This window comes from Bufo bufo, chromosome 3 (assembly GCF_905171765.1).
Source record: "Bufo bufo chromosome 3, aBufBuf1.1, whole genome shotgun sequence".
NCBI classification, from domain to species: domain Eukaryota; kingdom Metazoa; phylum Chordata; class Amphibia; order Anura; family Bufonidae; genus Bufo; species Bufo bufo.
The window spans coordinates 130,426,339-130,444,728 of NC_053391.1; the positions used below are offsets into that span (position 1 = coordinate 130,426,339).

At 44.6% G+C, this 18,390-nt stretch overlaps 1 protein-coding gene across 1 annotated transcript in view; it reads left to right on the forward strand.

The window, feature by feature from the left end:
• Positions 1–12,931, forward strand: part of TMEM199 (transmembrane protein 199) — a 25,972-nt gene extending 13,041 nt beyond the window's left edge. The window contains exons 4-6 of the mRNA XM_040423578.1: positions 7,813–7,852; positions 8,148–8,260; positions 12,545–12,931. Of these exons, the coding sequence (XP_040279512.1) occupies positions 7,813–7,852; positions 8,148–8,260; positions 12,545–12,640 (249 nt within the window). The 3' untranslated portion in view covers positions 12,641–12,931. The remainder of the gene's footprint in view (positions 1–7,812; positions 7,853–8,147; positions 8,261–12,544) is intronic.
• Positions 12,932–18,390: the final 5,459 nt, after the last annotated feature.

An 18,390-nucleotide genomic window follows, 5' to 3' on the forward strand; every position in this document is an offset into this window, starting at 1 on the left:
CAGCGCTCCAGGCTTCTCCTTTCGAGCCTCTGCGGACGGTTTCCTTGCGACTTCTGTCCTGCAAGGTTATTTTCCTTGTAGCCATCACCTCTCTTCGGAGGGTGTCCGAATTGGCTGCACTCTCCTGTCTGGAACCTTTCCTAGTGTTCCACCAGGACAAGGTGGTCCTTCGTCCGGTCCCTTCCTTCCTTCCTAAGGTGGTCTCCGCCTTTCATCTGAACGAGGACATCGTTCTCCCCTCTTTGTGTCCTTCCCACCCGCGGGAGAGGAAGCTTCATCGCCTGGACGTTGTCAGGGCGCTCAAGATTTACCTGGAAGTAACCAGCTCTTTCAGGCATACTGACTCGCTCTTTGTGGTCCCGGAAGGGTCGCGCAGAGGGATGGCGGCATCCAAAGTTGCTATCGCCCGTTTTGTCAAGATGGCTGTTACTGAGGCTTATCTCGCCAAGGGCAAGGTTCCGCCCCTTGGTGTTACCGCTCACTCCACTAGAGCGGTCGGGGCTTCCTGGGCTCAGAGGAATCGGGCTTCTACGGAGCAGATTTGCAAGGCGGCCACTTGGTCCTCCTTGCACACCTTCACCAAGTTCTACAGGGTGCATACTCATGCGTCGGCTGACGCTGCTTTAGGCCGTCTGGTGTTGCAGGCGGCAGTTGATTGATGCCTCTGGTGTTGGTCTAGTTTGTTCTGGTCCCTCCCTTCTGGGACTGCTCTGGAACGTCCCATGGTTTCCTGTGTCCCCCAAGGAATATGGGCGAGAAAAGGAGACTTTTGTATTACTTACCAGTAAAGTCTCTTTCTCGCTCTTCCTTGGGGGACACAGCACCCGCCCTTCATTTGGGTTACAGTTGTGGTTCCGGCTTGGTTGCCCCCGTTGGGGCTCGACAGTTCTTTTTCCGGTTGGTGGTTATCTTTCACTACTTGGACACGCAACTGGCAGTCTCTTCTCCAGGCTGAAGGGTATAGCTGATGGAGGAGGGGCTTACAGCTTTCACTTAGTGTCACGCCTCCTAGGGAGCAGAGCTATACCCATGGTTTCCTGTGTCCCCCAAGGAAGAGCGAGAAAGAGACTTTACTGGTAAGTAATACAAAAGTCTCCTTTTTTCATTTCTTTGACCTGCTCATTGAGAAGGCAGCACATGCCCAGTTTCATCCTTCAACTGCCTCCTGAGCTGTGATAGGGAGAGCATGGACACGCCCCCTGAGCTGCAGCAGAAAAGACCCTCCCCTTGAGCTGTCAGCTTGATATAAATCTAGAAAAGCAATGAATGTGGAGATCTCTGGATTCATCTGAGGTACAGGACTGGTTCTAGCTTGGTTAGAAAGAGGTTGTCATGTGCTGTATTTTTTTACATTAGTCATGGGGTAACCCCTTGAAGTGTAAGGTGGGTAGACCCACTTCATTCTGTGCACCCTTGCCCCTATGCTTCCCACCAGCCTCTGCATTCCAAATAGGGCTGCATCAGGTATCGAAGTTTAGAGAGATTCTTTTTATCAATACTAGTTTGTGCTTCTACAGAGCTCTGTATCTTTTCTTATTAGAGAACATGGAGCGCTCCACGCTAAGCGCGAGCGATGTTCTCATGGGCTACACAGTGGAGAAGGAGGGAGGGAGACCCTCCTTCCTCACTGTGACACAGCCGCCACTGCCACTAATGAAAACAGTAAGCCACTCTGCTAAGCCACGCCCCTGACTCCATTAAGCCCCCCCTTCCCTCCGCAGTCGACAAAGATTGAAAAAAATGAAAGGAAGCACTTCGGGTGAGCTGCGGGAGCAGGGGGGAGGGAGGTCACTTTCTGCCTGCAGCTCACGCTAAGCTTCCGCACGGGTGCAAATCATTTTAATGCGGTTTGCACGCGCATGAGAAAAATCGGCATGTTTGGTACTATGTATGTTTGGGTTAGGTGTTGTTTAGATTGTATTATTTTCCCTTATAACATGGTTATAAGGGAAAATAATAGCATTCCTAATACAGAATGCTTAGTACAATAGCGCTGGAGGGGGTTAAAAATAAATAAATAATAATTTAACTCGCCTTAATCCACTTGTTTGCGCAGCCGCCATCTCTTCTGTCTTCAGGACCTGGGTAAAGGACCTTTGATGACATCACTGCGCTCATCACATGGTCCATCACCATGGTGATGGATCATGTGACGGACCATGTGATCAGCGCAGTGACGTCACCACAGGTCTTTTTCCTACTGCACAGCAAAGATGAAGACAGAAGAGAAGCCAGGCTGCGTGAACAAGTGGATTAAGGTGAGTTAAATTATTATTTTTTTAACCCCTCCAGCCCTATTTTACTAAGCATTCTGTATTAAGAATGCTATTTTCCCTTTTATAACCATGTTATAAGGGAAAATAATAATGATCGGGTCCCATCCTGATCGTCTCCTAGCAACCATGCGTGAAAATCACACCGCATCCGCACTTGCTTGCGACTTTCACACAGCCCCATTCACTTCTATGGGGCCTGCGTTGCGTGAAAAACGCACAAAATAGAGCATGCTGCGATTTTCACGCAACGCACAAGTGATGCGTAAAAATCACTTCACGCTAGGGCTGCACGATATGGGAATTTTGTGCGATTGGGGCCCTAAAAATTGCGTTAACGATGTGCGATGCGATATTTTAAGGGAATTGTGCTAGAGGTCTATTTGCTTGGATTTTCCCATATGAGCCGCTGACGCGGCTGGGTATGACATAGTTATGGGCGATCTGTGGATGACGCTGTGTTGTGGGGTGGCTCTGTGGAGGACGCTGTGTTGTGGGGTGGCTCTGTGGAGGACGCTGTGTTGTGGGGTGGCTCTGTGGAGGACGCTGTGTTGTGGGGTGGCTCTGTGGAGGACGCTGTGTTGTGGGGTGGCTCTGTGGAGGACGCTGTGTTGTGGGGTGGATCTGTGGAGGACGCTGTGTTGTGGGGTGGATCTGTCGAGGACGCTGTGTTGTGGGGTGGATCTGTGGAGGACGCTGTGTTGTGGGGTGGATCTGTGGAGGACGCTGTGTTGTGGGGTGGATCTGTGGAGGACGCTGTGTTGTGGGGTGGATCTGTGGAGGACGCTGTGTTGTGGGGTGGATCTGTGGAGGACGCTGTGTTGTGGGGTGGATCTGTGGAGGACGCTGTGTTGTGGGGTGGATCTGTGGAGGACGCTGTGTTGTGGGGTGGATCTGTGGAGGACGCTGTGTTGTGGGGTGGATCTGTGCTATGACACATAGGGCCATGAGGGGGGGGCAGCATAAGACATATAGCATCTTATGCTGGTCCCCCTCATGGCCCTATGTCTCCCCTCATGTGTCCTAAACTGCGCACATAACTGGCTTTGTGTTAAGTATTTTACTAGTGTGCGAAACAATCTCTCTCCTATTGATAACAGGTCCAGCCTCTGTACTCACTGTCACTATGAATGCACTGCAGCGAGCTGGCCGGCCGGCGCGCGCGTGACTGACGTCATTTAGTAACGCTCCTCCCACTTCAGGAAGCAGGAGCGTTACTAAGTGACGTCAGCCGCTCGCTGCCGTTAGCGCATTGCATTCATCGTGACAGTGAGTACAGAGGCTGGACCTGTTATCAAAAGGAGAGAGATTGTTTCACACATTAGTAAAATACTTTACACGCAAAGCCAGTTATGTGCGCGGGGCCCCTTCATATATAATCGCAGCATTTTCGGGTCGGCCAAATCGCCATATCGCAATTGCCGATTATTGCGATTCGATTATTTTTTCGATTTATCGTGCAGCCCTACTTCACGCATTGCACCCGCGCGGAAATCTCGACCGTGTGAAAGAGGCCTAAGACAGCACAATGCCGCTGTCTGAGTGTGAGCTCCTAAAAAGGAGGAAAACATTTACAGTGAGGAATAGAAGTATGTGAACACCCTGCGATTTTGCAAGTTCTCCCACTTAGAAATCATGGAGGGGTCTGAAATTCACATTGTAGGTGCATTCCCACTCTGAGAGACAGAATTTATTTTAAAAAAAATCAGGAATTTGTTGACTCAATGTTGCTTATATGGTGTCAGAACTTAATTATTACTATTAAGGCTACTTTCATACTTGCGGCAGAGAGATCCGGCAAGCAGTTCCGTCGCCGGAACTGCCTGCCGGATCAGGCAAAATGTATGCTAACTGATGGCATTAGTAAGACTGATCAGGATCCTGATCAGTCGAAAAAATGCATTGAAATGCCGGATCCGTCTTTCCGGTGTCATCCGGCAAAAACGGATCCGGCATTTATTTTTTCACCTTTTTTTTCAGTCTGCGCATACCGGAAGGACGGATCCGGCATTCCGGTATTCTGAATGCCGGATCCGGCACTAATACATTCCTATGGGAAAAAATGCCTGATCCGGCATTCAGGCAAGTCTTCAGTTTTTTTTTAGCCGGAGATAAAACCGTAGCATGCTACGGTTTTCTCTTTTGCCTGATCAGTCAAAACGACTGAACTGAAGACATCCTGATGCAAACTGAACGGATTACTCTCCATTCAGAATGCATGGGGACATACCTGATCAGTTCTTTTCCGGTATAGAGCCCCTGTGACGGAACTCTATGCCGGAAAAGAAAAACGCAAGTGTGAAAGTAGCCTTAGGGCTCTTTCACACCTGCGTTCTTTTCTTCCGGCATAGAGTTCCGTCGTCGGGGCTCTATGCCGGAAGAATCCTGATCAGGATTATCCCAATGCATTCTGAATGGAGTGAAATCCGTTCAGGATGCATCAGGATGTCTTCAGTTCCGGAACGGAACGTTTTTTGGCCGGAGAAAATACCGCAGCATGCTGCGCTTTTTGCTCCGGCCAAAAATCCTGAAGACTTGCCGCAAGGCCGGATCCGGAATTAATGCCCATTGAAAGGCATTGATCCGGATCCGGCCTTAAGCTAAACGTCGTTTCGGCGCTTTGCCGGATCCGACGTTTATCTTTTTCTGAATGGTTACCATGGCTGCCGGGACGCTAAAGTCCTGGCAGCCATGGTAAAGTGTAGCGGGGGAGCAGCATACTTACCGTCCGTGCGGCTCCCGGGGCGCTCCAGAGTGACGTCAGGGCGCCCCAAGCGCATGGATCACATGATCGCATGGCACGTCATCCATGCGCATGGGGCGCTCTGACGTCACTCTGGAGCGCCCCGGGAGCCGCACGGACGGTAAGTATACCGCTCCCCCGCTTCCCGCATGGCAACCAGGACTTTAATAGCGTCCTGGCTGCCATAGTAACACAGAAAGCATTTTGAAGACGGATCCGTCTTCAAATGCTTTCAGTACACTTGCGTTTTTCCGAATCCGGCGTGTAATTCCGGCAAGTGGAGTACACGCCGGATCCGGACAACGCAAGTGTGAAAGAGGCCTAAGAAAGACATATATCTTGTTATGTGCCTGGATGTGGGTTCTTTCCGATACCTTCTTCTAGACATCATTTTGGATGTATTTTGTATTTGTGTACAACCTATATGATGGTACGTACCTGTACAATTATTATCCCTCTTTCAATAAAAACTAATTGAACCATAAAAAAATTCAGGAACTCACATTGTATGATTTTTTTTAAAGAATGTATTTGTCTTGCACTGCTGAACATAAGTATTTGAACACCTGAGAAAATCGGGGTTAATATTTGGTACAGAAGCCTCTGTTTGCAATTACAGAGGTCAAACGTTTACTGTAGTTCTTGACCAGGTTTGCACACACTATAACAGGGATTTTGGCCCACTCCTCCACACAGATCTCCTCTAGATCTGTCAGGTTTCGCGGCTGTCGCTGAGCAACACAGAGTTTCAGCTCCCTCCAAAGATGTTCTATTGGATTTAGGTCTGGAGACTGCCTAGGCCACTCCAGAACCTTGATATGCTTCTTACAGAGCCACTCCTTGGTTATCCTGGCTGTGTGCTTCGGGTCGTTGTCGTGTGGAAGACCCAGCCACGACCCATCTTCAATGCTCCGACTGAGGAAAGGAGGTTGTTGCTCAAAATCTCACAATAAATGGCCCCATTCATCCTCTCCTTAGGACAGTGCAGTCGTCCTGTCCCCTTTGCAGAAAAGCACCCCCAAAGCATGATGTTACCACCCCCATGCTTCACCGTAGGGATGGTGTTCTTGGGATGTAACTCATCCTTCTTTTTCCTCCAAACACGACGAGTGAATTTTAGACCAAAAAGTTCTACTTTGGTCCCATCTGAACACATGACTTTCTTCCATGCCTCTTCTGGATCATCCAGATGGTCATTGGCAAACTTCAGACGGGCCTGTACATGTGATGACTTGAGCAGGGGAACCTTCTGTGCAATGCATGATTTGAAACCATGATGGCGTAGTGTTCTACCGACAGTGACCTTTGAAACTGTGGTCCCAGCTCTCTCTTTATGTCATTGACCAGCTCCTCCCTTGTAGTTCTGGGCTGATTCCTCACCTTTCTTATCATCAGTGATACCCCACGAGGTGAGATCTTGCATGGAGCCCCAGTCCGAGGGAGACTGACAGTCGTCTTTAGCCGCTTCCATTTTCTAACAATTGCTCCAACAGTTGATCTATTTTCACCAAGCTGCTTGGCAATTGCCCCGTAGCCCTTTCCAGCCTTGTGGAGGTCCACAATTTTGTCTCTGGTGTCTTTTGACAGCTCTTTGGTCTTGCCCATGGTAGTAGTTGGCGTCTGACTGTTGGGTGGACAGGTGTCTTTAAAGAGCTCAGACAGGTGCTACTAAGTTAGATTAATGAGTGGAGTAGAGGTGGACTATTTAAAGGCACAGTAACAGGTCTTTGAGAGACAGAATTCTTGCTTTTTCTCAGGTGTTCAAATACTTATGTTCAGCAGTGCAAGACAAATAAATTCTTTAAAAATCATACAATGTGATTTCCTGAATTAAAAAATAATAATTCTGTCTGAATGGGAATGCACCTACAATGTGAATTTTAGACCCCTCCATGATTTCTAAGTGGGAGAACCTGCAAAATCGCAGGGTCTTCAAATACTTCTGTTCCTCACTGTATATGATCTAGATATAATATGTTCCTGGGGACATTATCAGTTTATAGCATCCAGTTCTACACATTATTAGAATAACTTCTTCTAAAATCTCGGGAAAACTGCACTCCACGTGTCCTAAGTGTGCTTACAGCTGACCCCATAAATGCACCACAGTGGTGGTGACTTATTTTTAATGTGAGGCTGGGCACAAGCTTTCGTCAATTTGGACTGGACCCCATGTGGCTTACAGTAATAGTAAGTGACCCCCAAGTACCTCCTCAAATGATGGATGACATGGGGTTAATGCGAGTTACAGAATACAGATGGGGTCACTTACTATTAATGTGAGGCACATGGAGGTCCAAATTCTTAAAACGATGTGCCACTAACATTAATAGCTAGTAACTGTTCATTTACCTCATGCATTAACCCCATGTTGCCCATTATGCAAGGAGATGGATACTTGCTAAAACCCCTCATGTGCCTCATAATAACCTTATCACTTGGAACGGTTGGACCTGTGCCTCACATTAACCCCATCATGTATCACAACATTAAGGACTCGTTCACACGGCCATGTTCTTTTTCCGTACCTCATCCACATTTTTTTGCGGTTTGGATGCGGACTCATTCATTTCACTGTGGCAGCAAAAGATGCGGACAGCACTCCATCCATTTCTTTCTCGTGGTATCGAGTATCACAATACTTTTTTATGGTATCGAAATCTAATCAAAATTTTTGTATCATGACAAACCTAATTCCAAAAGGTGAAATGTTGCTGTGGATATTCATTTCATGTTTTAATTATTATTATTATTATTATTATTATTATTATATATATATTTTTTTTTTTTCTTCAGTCCAATCGGCAAGGAACTCTGGCTGACCTTGGAAGACAAGGTAAAGTGACATAGTCTCCATCGGAGCTCAGATCAGCCCCCCCCCCCCCCCCCCCCCCCCAAGTCTCTTAGATCAGGCACAAAATAACAGGAGTGCTATATTCACCGCTCACTATTCTGACCATGTACTAATGAGTGCTTCCATTAGTATTCTCTTCATAAGACCCTCTTGACATTTGTCCCCTACTTTTCAGGTAAACAGTGTGTCTTATGGAGTGAAAAATATGATAAGTCTATATCTGGCGTGGCCATAGTGATCTGTAACATGACTATGTCTTATCTTTTATTGTCTGCAGTGCGGCCATTAAAGACAATCATTATTACAATCTTCAACTTCCTAGTAACGATTGCTGCTACATTTGCATGCACTTACATTGGAAGTCAGTATGTGTTCACAGAGTCTGCTGCGGTGAGTAGGGTTGGAGCATTTTCATGTATATATTCATAGTAGATTTCCAGACTTTTCCATGTTCCTAGCTGCAGCTGTGCTTGCAAATCAATTCCTTTTTTTGCTCTCAGATGACTCATGTCATCTGTTCCTCATGGCCATACACAGTAAAGGAAACTAACTGTATTCGTTGTGCAATACAGAATAACCATATCAAACGGTAGGACGAAAATCACTCTGAACTCTTACTCAAGTGAATGTAAGACCGAAACAATGTAGATTGAAAAAAACCTGAAAATAGATTAATTCAGAGTTCTCCAAGTGCATTTATTTTAGAAAAATCTGATTAAGGCCTCATGCACACGGCCATTGCCCAACCGTGGCCGTATTGCGGCCCGCAAACAGCGGCAGGCAGGCTAACATAAAAAATGAGCAATTCTGAGCAATAAATGGATGTAAAAAATCCATGATTGTTAAGAATTAAAAACTAAAATAATCATAACAAAAAAAGTTAAAAAAAATAAATTATAAACCTCATGGGTATCGCCACGAGCGAAAACGTCCATACTATTAAAATATAAAAATACTTTTCCAGTATGGCGAATGGCGTACCCCAAAAAAGTAATAAAATGTGATCAAAAAGTCACACACACTCCAAAATGGTATCAATAAAAACTACAGATTGTTCCGCAAAAAATAAGCCCTCACACAGCTCAGTAGATATAACTATAAAAAAGTTATGGGGGTCAGAATATGGTATGTAAAAAAAATAAAATAAAAATCTCAAAGTTAGGCCTCCTGCACACGACCGTTGTGTGCACCCGTGGCTGTTGTGCCGTTTTCCGTTTTTTTTTCGCGGACCCATTGACTTTCAATGGGTCCGTGGAAAAATCGGAAAATGCACCGTTTTGCAGCCGCATCCGTGATCCGTGTTTCCTGGCCGTGAAAAAAATATGACCTGTCCTATTTTTTTCACGGCCAACGGTTCACGGACCCATTCAAGTCAATGGGTCCGTGAAAGAACACGGATGCACACAAGATTGGCATCCGTGGCCGTAGGTTAGTTTTTATACAGACGGATCCGAAGATCCGTCTGCAAAAAAGCTTTTTCATAGCTGAAAAAAAAACTCAGAACCGACAGTATATTCTAACACAGAGGCGTTCCCATGGTGATGGGGACGCTTCAGGTTAGAATATACTAAAAGAACTGTGTATATGACTGCCCCCTGCTGCCCCCCCCCCCTGTAGTTAACACATTGGTGGCCAGTGCGGCCGGCCCCCCCTCCCTCCCCTGTAGTTAACTCATTGGTGGCCAGTGGGCCCCCCTCCCTCCCCTGTAGTTAACTCATTGGTGGCCAGTGCGGCCGGCCCCCCTCCCTCCCCTGTAGTTAACAGGTCATGTCACTTACCAGTAGGAGGAGCTCCCGGCCGGACGCAGACATCGCAGCTCACAGGTAAGTATAATGGTTCTACAAATTGCTAAGTAACCATGGCAACCGGGACAGCTGTAGCGTCCTGGTTGCCATGGTTACCGATCGGAGCCCCAGCGATTAAACTGGGACTCCGATCGGTACACTCCGCTGCCACCAATGATAGGGGGGAGATTTTAATTAGGAGGGGGAGGGAGGGGAGAAGGCCCACTGGCCACCAACGAGTTAACTACAGGGGAGGGAGGGGGGCCGGCCGCACTGGCCACCAATGAGTTAACTACAGGGGAGGGAGGGGGGCCCACTGGCCACCAATGAGTTAACTACAGGGGAGGGAGGGGGGGGGCCGGCCGCACTGGCCACCAATGTGTTAACTACAGGGGGGGGCTGCCCCCTGCTGCCTGGCAGCACCTGCCAGGCAGCAGGGGGCAGTCATGTACACAGTTATTTTAGTATATTCTAACCTGAAGCGTCCCCATCACCATGGGAACGCCTCTGTGTTAGAATATACTGTCGGATTTGAGTTTCACGATGTAACTCAAATCCGACGGTATATTCTAACATAGAGGCGTTCCCATGGTGATGGGGACGCTTCAAGTTAAAATATACCATCGGATTGGAGAAAACTCTGATCCTATGGTATATTAACTCCTGACTTTACATTGAAAGTCAGTTGGGGCGGATCCGTTTGAAATTGCACCATATTGTGTCAACGTCAAACGGATCCGTCCCCATTGACTTGCATTGTAATTCAGGACGGATCCGTTTGGCTCCGCACGGCCAGGCGGACACCAAAACGACTTTTTTTTCATGTCCGTGGATCCTCCAAAAATCAAGGAAGACCCACGGACGAAAAAACGGTCACGGATCACGGCAAAACGGAACCCGTTTTTGCGGACCGCAAAAAAATACAGTCGTGTGCAGGAGGCCTTAAAATGTATTTTTACACCATTTAGACATAAAAACCTATACATATGGGGTATCGTTGTAATCATACTGACCCAGAGAATGAAGGGCACAGGTCAGTTTTGACACAAACAGAACACTGTTAAAACGGCAGAGGAATTGTGTTTTTTTCCAATTCCACCCCATTTGGAATTTTTTTCCCCGCTTCCCACTACATTGTATGCCAAAAATAATGGCCACCATTAGAAAGTACAACTTGTCCTGCAAAAAATAAGCCCTCATACAGCTATGTGAACAGAAAAATAAAAAAGTTATGGCTCAAGGAAGATGGGGAAGAAAAATGAAAATGCAAAAATGAAAAACCTCCAGTATCTTAAGGGTTAAAAGATACTGTTTACTTGCAGCAACCAATCCGAGGGGCTTACATACTGTATGCATTGAACTAAATAATACGGTAGTTGATCCTCTGCCAGGACAGCCTGCCGGCCGTCACCAGATCTAGTATGCAGGACTTTTGTCTGGCCAAAGCCAGCACTTATGCTAGAAAGCGTCCGGATCCCATTATAGTCAATAGGGTCCAGCGGTGCACGGCAGCGTCCGGCTGTACTGGATCCTGTGAACTTTGGCAGCCGGAAAAGCCTTCCAGGTCATTTAAACGTAGACGTGAATCAGCCCTAATGGCTGCTACAGGCGATCAGGATGTTCAGCAGAGCTCCGATCACTATCAAGATATATCAGAATTAAGGATGAGCGAATCAATTCTACTAGTTCGGAGAGGGAGTTAGAAAAGGAATCAATATTTTTCTCTTCCTCCCAAATTTTTTTGAAAATGCAACAAACCGAATCTTAAAATGTTTCCTCATCTCTAATTAAAATATTAATCTGCACAGAATTTTGAACCTAAAAAACATGGTAAAAAGTGGAGATTGACTGTAACAGAAGACCGTTTTTTTTTGTTTTTATTTTGTTTTAGTTTTCAGCCACAGTCGCTGGTTAGTTATCCCACTTCAGCAAATAACTTTCTCTACATGATAAATGTTAATGCAAGGCACTTACTAATGTATTGTGATTGTCCATATTGCTTCCTTTGCTGTATAGATTCATTTTTCCATCACATTATACACTGCTCGTTTCTATGGTTACGACCACACTGCAATCAATCATCTGTGGTCGTGCTTGCACAATATAGGAAAAAGCACTGGCCTATGTGCACTCCCATGGTCCTGGCCACCAGAGAGGCTGACGCTTTTTTCTATAGTGTGCAACCACGACCACCACTGACCGATCGCAGGGTGATTGTAACCATGGAAACGAGCAGTGTATAATGTGGTGGAAAAATGACTCGAGCCAGCAAAGGAGGTAATATGGACAATCAGAATACATTAGTAAGTGCCTTGTATTAGCTTTTTTTACATGATAAATGCCATTTACTATAGTGAGACAACCCCTTTAATACACCATGTTAAAGGAGACCAGTAGTGCTGTCCTTTTAAATGTAAGATTCAGACCGGAGAATTTTACTAGGAGCAAAAAGGAGCATCACCCCCACAGGGACACGGGATCTTGTATCTATTACATAAGACATATGTGGCTTTGTCGCTAAACGTGTTTGAATGTGACAATAGCAATCTGTGCAATTTTTACTTTTCCATAATTTTTTTTTACTTGTTTGACATCTGTATGGTTGAAGGGGTTGTGTCATCAGTGACATTGGTGGCATATCACTAGGAATGTCTATCTCTAGAACAGGGCTGCCGAACCAAACGAGGAACTCCATTCACCTGGAAATCTGATAGAAGTGACTAGAGGGTGGGTGGGCCTGTGCGGTGCGCATTTGTTCACTACGGTGGGCCCCATTCTAGAGATGGGTGTGGCTCCCACACCTATCTGACATTGGTGGCATATCCTAGCCTAGCGATATCCGATAATCCCTTTTAATGAAAGGAGTATGCTTTTCTCTCTTGTCTTCCAGCGGGTACTATCCTCTGTGATCGTGGCTTCCTTAGTGGGATTAGCAGAGCTCTATGTTTTGGTCCGGACCATGGAGGGGCAACTGGGAGAACTGTAGCAAGTTACTGAACTGGAAATGCAATGAAACTTTTATAACTGCATCAGGTCTACGCAGCCTTAACCAAGCTGGATTACATGATTTCTGCGACTTCTCCCATAGTACATGGAGCACTATAAATGTACACTGTTTGTAAAATGTAAATTATTTTGAAGAATACATCATCTCAAGGTTATGGAAAAAAGAAGACAAATCTCAGTTGTTACTGCCCAGTGTTCATCTATTTATCCATGTGGTGCTGTGCTGTTCCTCTGTTATTCCTACTAGAAACCTGTGAATAAATCTATGCTCTCCAATTCCCCACATGGGTGTGTCTCTACACAGTCGGCAGCGATGGGACACGATCAGATTGTGTAAGGACAGCCTCTAAGTGGTAACAGCCAGTTGTTAATATTTATTCATACAGTTGGAGCAGTTTCTAACTCGCTGCAGGGTGATATCCCATCACAAAAGCCATTGATCAAGTCTAGTAAAAGTTTCTTGCAACTATTTAGCTAGATAAAGAGGATTTGTCGCCACTCCTGACACGTCTGTCGTAGTAACTATTTGCCTTCCCCATGAAATATCCGTTCTGGAGCATCTTTTCCTATAAGTGTATGTTGATCCATTCCTCTATTTTTTCTTACTATAAATTTATGAATCCATTCAAAACTGGGTGCCACCATTCACCTTGTCAAGGGGTTGTGTCCCTGCACAGTCCGCCACTGCCAGCACTTATTGGACAGTGGCCAACACATAAACCTATGGTAGAAACAACGCAACTTGCTTCAGAATTGTCATTTCTGGAATACAATTATTTATTAAAACAGACATGTCAGGAGCGGCGATGGGTCTCTTCAAAAGTCAAGGTAAGGATTGCTACATCAGTATATTTCCAGGAGGAATAACCCGATAGGCACAAGCTAAGGTGGTTAGCTAAGAAAAGTTGTAGAATTAGACTTAGATATTCACTAAGACAAACATGCCGGGATATCTGATGGGTCTTTTTTTTAAAGCTGGCCTTCTATATTAGTTAGGGATGAGTGAATCGACTTCAGATGAAACATCCGAAGTTGATTTGCATAATATTTCATTTGAATACTGTACAGAGCGAGCAGTCCGTACGGTATTAGAATGTATTGGCTCGTATGAGCCGAAGTTATTACTTCGCGAAGTCTCACGATACTTCTCATAATAACTTCATAAATTAATTTCTATTGTTAAAAAAAAAAAAAATTCCCGAACTCGCATTCGGCTCCAAGTGTTTTTTTTTTTTTTTTACAGTAGAATTTCATTTATGACCTTAGTATGCAAAGTCTTGTGAGACTTCGCAAAGTAATAACTTCGGCTCATAGGAGCCAATACATTCTAATACCGTACGGACTGCTCGCTCCGTACAGTATTCAAACTAAATATTATGCGAATCGACTTCGGATGGTTTAGGCTCCATTCACACGTCCGCATCCGTTCCGCAATTTTGCGGAACTGGTGCAGACCCATTCATTTTCAATGGGGCCGGAATGTGCTGTCCGCATCCACATTTGCGGATCCGCACTTCCGCATCCGTGCTTACGTTTCCGCAAAAAAATAGAACATGTCCTATTGCGGACAAGATTAGGCATTTTCTATTATAGTGCCGGCGATGTGCAGTGTCCGTGTTTTGCGGATCCGCAAAACACTTACGGATGTGTGAATGGACCCTTATCCGAAGTCTATTCGCTCATCCCTAATTACAGTATATGGTGGAGTTGGGAAAGCTAGCTGTCAGCTATATGAGCCTTTGAAGGTGTGTGCTCTCTATGGAGGCATGAGTAGTTGTGGGAGTAAGACACCATGGTAGATGTGTTTTCTCCTTCAGGAGTGGGTACCCAGATCATTGGTAGATTCCTATGTATCTGAAGTGTATGTGGTTTTATAACTGATGAGAGTAAGGCCTGATCCACATGCTGTGCTCAGTCTGGGATACATGATCCATTTGTCGCCCACATCTCCTGGACCGACCGCGGCTGCCCTGACTGAACTGCCTGCATCATAGTGATTTATGATCGAGTCACTTCCTATCTGATCACGGGTCTGTTGTACTGTACTCGCATGATGAACTGAACATGTGCCTAAAAGTTTGACACTTCTGCCTACACCAAGCATTGTCAGTGGTGTGCTTTCTGTCGGGCATTTATCACTCACTGGATTCAGGTGCATCAGAGTTAAAGGGATTGCCCAACATGACGACATTTTGTACAAGTAGCATAAATGAATTAAGGGAAAAGGAAGTCATACAGTCCATTCCAGTCTCCAGTTTTTGGTGCATCTTTTGCTGTAAAAATGGCACCTGATGTTTATATATGCATTGCTACCAGTGTTTTTGTTCATTAGGTTGTGTCGGGTCTCTTCCTTTTTTTGTTTGTTCACTCAGTGCAGGATGTTGAAGCTTTTAGAATTTTTCTAGGTATTTTGAGATCTTCTCTATAGGAGAAAAAGCCAAATGTCAAAAATGGCCGGCGCTTTGCATATTGCCAATACATCGCAGGCTGTACTGCATAAGGACATCAGCCTGCTATGTACCGGACATTGATCCTGGCATGTACAGTACCTACTGAGGAAGAGGGAAGAGCCTGGCACTTCTATGGCGGGACATCAACAACCACAATGCTCCTAGGACCTGTCCCAGCCCCCCGGAGCCGCATACATGCACACCAGACTGCACCCATAGAGACTGCTCTATGGGAAAGCCCTATTGCTAGAATGTAGTGTCAGATCTGAGGTTTTGCTAGAATGTAGGGTTGGATCTGAGGTTTTGCCATAGCATAAACACAATCCTCTTTCTGTGATGCAGGGCTCTTATATTCTATAGTGTGTGCACTTTCCCGAGGTCCGTCCACCACCAGGCGCAGCTCCCCGCCTCTCCCATTGAAGTGAAGGGGAGCGCACAGCTCATGCGCGGCCACCGCTCCCATTCATTTCTATGGGGCCGACGGAAATAGCCGAGCCAGCGGTCGCCTTTTTTCAGCGGCTCTATAGAAATGAATGAATGGAGGGCGGATGCGCATTCACAGTGCGCCCTTCTCAACTTTCTCTGCTCCGTTCTCCTTGTAGGTGCAGGTCCCAGAGGTGGGACCCGCACCTATCAGTCAATGGGGCATATCCTAGCGATATGTTCCTATTGTCTAAGATGGGATAACCCCTTTAACCCCAATCTTGCCACTGCCATGTTTTAAACATGAATGGGGGTCACTTATTTTTAATGTCAGGCTGGGCACATTCTTTTGCAGTGGGCCACTTATTATTAATGTGAGGCACATGGCATGATGGAAGTCAAAATTCATAAGATTGTGCCGATAACATTAATAGCAAGTGACTGTTCTTGTACCTCATGCTTTAACCCCATGTTGCCCATTAACACACCTTATGTTAAAAATATTTTTTTTCCCTATTTTCACCCTTTAAAACCTAGGTGCGTCTTATAGGGCGAAAAATACAGTAATCAGGCTACTTAGATCTTATCAGTGTTTTTAAATGATTGATTCCTAAACTCTTCTAAATGTATATGTAATTAATAAATATAATTACACAATATTAATATATTTTAAGCTGGAGTACATTTCTCCCGACTCCACATGCGGTGATAAAAAACTGCATGTGGTGTGGGAAAAACCCCGCAAGTAGATTCTGTATTTTTTTTTTTTTTCATTGAGCAAAAAAATCAGAGCAGAGTCAGAGCAGATTTGTGTGAGATGGGGCCCTAAATGCACTTAAATTTCTAGGATTGTATGGATATCATGAAAATAACTGCACTATATTAAAATGCACTCCTTTTGGACAAGCTGAATGTCTTGCCCATTCTTGGCTGCTGCATGGACTGTCAAATAACTAGTGTTAGGGCTCATGCACACGAACATATATTTTTTTCGGTGTCCGTACTGTTGTTTTTTTGTGGCCGTATGCAAAACCATTCACTTCAATGGAGCAGCAAAAACAACAGAAAGGACTCCATGTGCATTCTGTGTCCGCGTGGCCGTACTGTAAAAAAAAAATAGAACGTCCTATTATTGTCCGCAAGGATAGAACTGTTCTATTATGGGCCAGACATTCCGTTCTGCAAAATGCAGAACGCACATGGCCGGTATCTATGTTTTGCAGATCCGCAATTTGCAGACCGTAAAGTAGGCAACGGTCATTTGCATGAGCCCTAACACTCAGGGAGTAACCCTATTATGGCTGGAAAAAATATAAAACTGGTATGGTTTCGAGAGAGTCCGTAACCTCTTAATGGTAAGTAGGGATGAGCGATGGTCCGTGGTAGCGGAATCCATGAAGGAGTTCTTAGATAACCCGAACCTTGTACGCCGAACTTGAAACACAACCCATATCGTGAGCTGTCTGATTTAAAGGGGTTGTCCTGCCATATATATTGATGACTTATTATCAAGATAGGTCATCAATATCAGATCAGTGGGGGTCTGACACCCGGGACCCCCACTGATCAGCTGTTTGACAAGGAGATGGCGCTCCATGCGAGCTCCTCTTCCTGTTCTTTATACTACGTGTCGTCTCAAGTGAATAGAGCAAGTACTTGTATTACACTGCACTTCCGAGATAAAGTGCAGTGTAATGAAGAGTAAGCCTAGTGGTCAGTGTGAAAACTGCACAATGTTAGATATATTTTTTGAAATTTAGATAAGGCTAAGTTCACACTTCAGTTATTTGGTCAGTTATTTCCATCAGTTATTGTGAGCCAAAACCAGTAGTGAAACCTACTCAGAGATTGGGTATAATTGACAGATCTGCACGTGTTCTGTGTTTTTGACCTGCACCTGGTTTTGGCTCACAATAACTGATGGAAATAACTGAAGTGTGAACTCAGCCTAACAAGGAAAATGTGAGCAAAAATCACAAAATATCCTAAAAAAAACCTAACATAAAAACCTATATAAACAATAGGTCTTCTTCTATTCTGATGACATATTCACATTAAAATCTTCAAGCATTCGATACTTGGTCTGTACAGAGCTTCTACTGATTTTGCACTTTCAGTCTTTGTATATATATATATGTGTGTGTGTGTGTGTGTATATACAGTACAGACCAAAAGTTTGGACACACCTTCTCATTCAAAGAGTTTTTCTTTATTTTCATGACTATGAAAATTGTAGATTCACACTGAAGGCATCAAAACTATGAATTAACACATGTGGAATTATATACATAACAAACAAGTGTGAAACAACTGAAAATATGTCATATTCTAGGTTCTTCAAAGTTGCCACCTTTTGCTTTGATTAATGCTTTGCACACTCTTGGCATTCTCTTGATGAGCTTCAAGAGGAACTTTTGGTCTGTACTGTATATATACTATATATATATATATATATATATATATATATATATATATATAATTATATATTACACACTGTATGATAAGTTGCAGCGTATGGGAATATTTGGGTGTATCTAGGACTCTGTTATATTAGTAATATATTATATTATATTAGTAATTGAGAAGGTCCACTGTTTTGGAATTTGCCTTTGCTATTAAATGTTACCATCCTTTTTTCTATGTGGTATTTCTTTTTCTATATGTCTTTCTAAAAACCTTTGTGCAGATTTTCCCCTATTGATTAAGTGACCAAAATAAAACCTTATTACAGAGACTTGTGTTTCTGTGCTAATTTGTCTGTATATTGACTTTCTATCTGTATTTCACGATAAATAGAAAATCTATTGATTGCCGTACTTGGGAACTTATTCCTTCCAAACTATATTTTTACAATGGC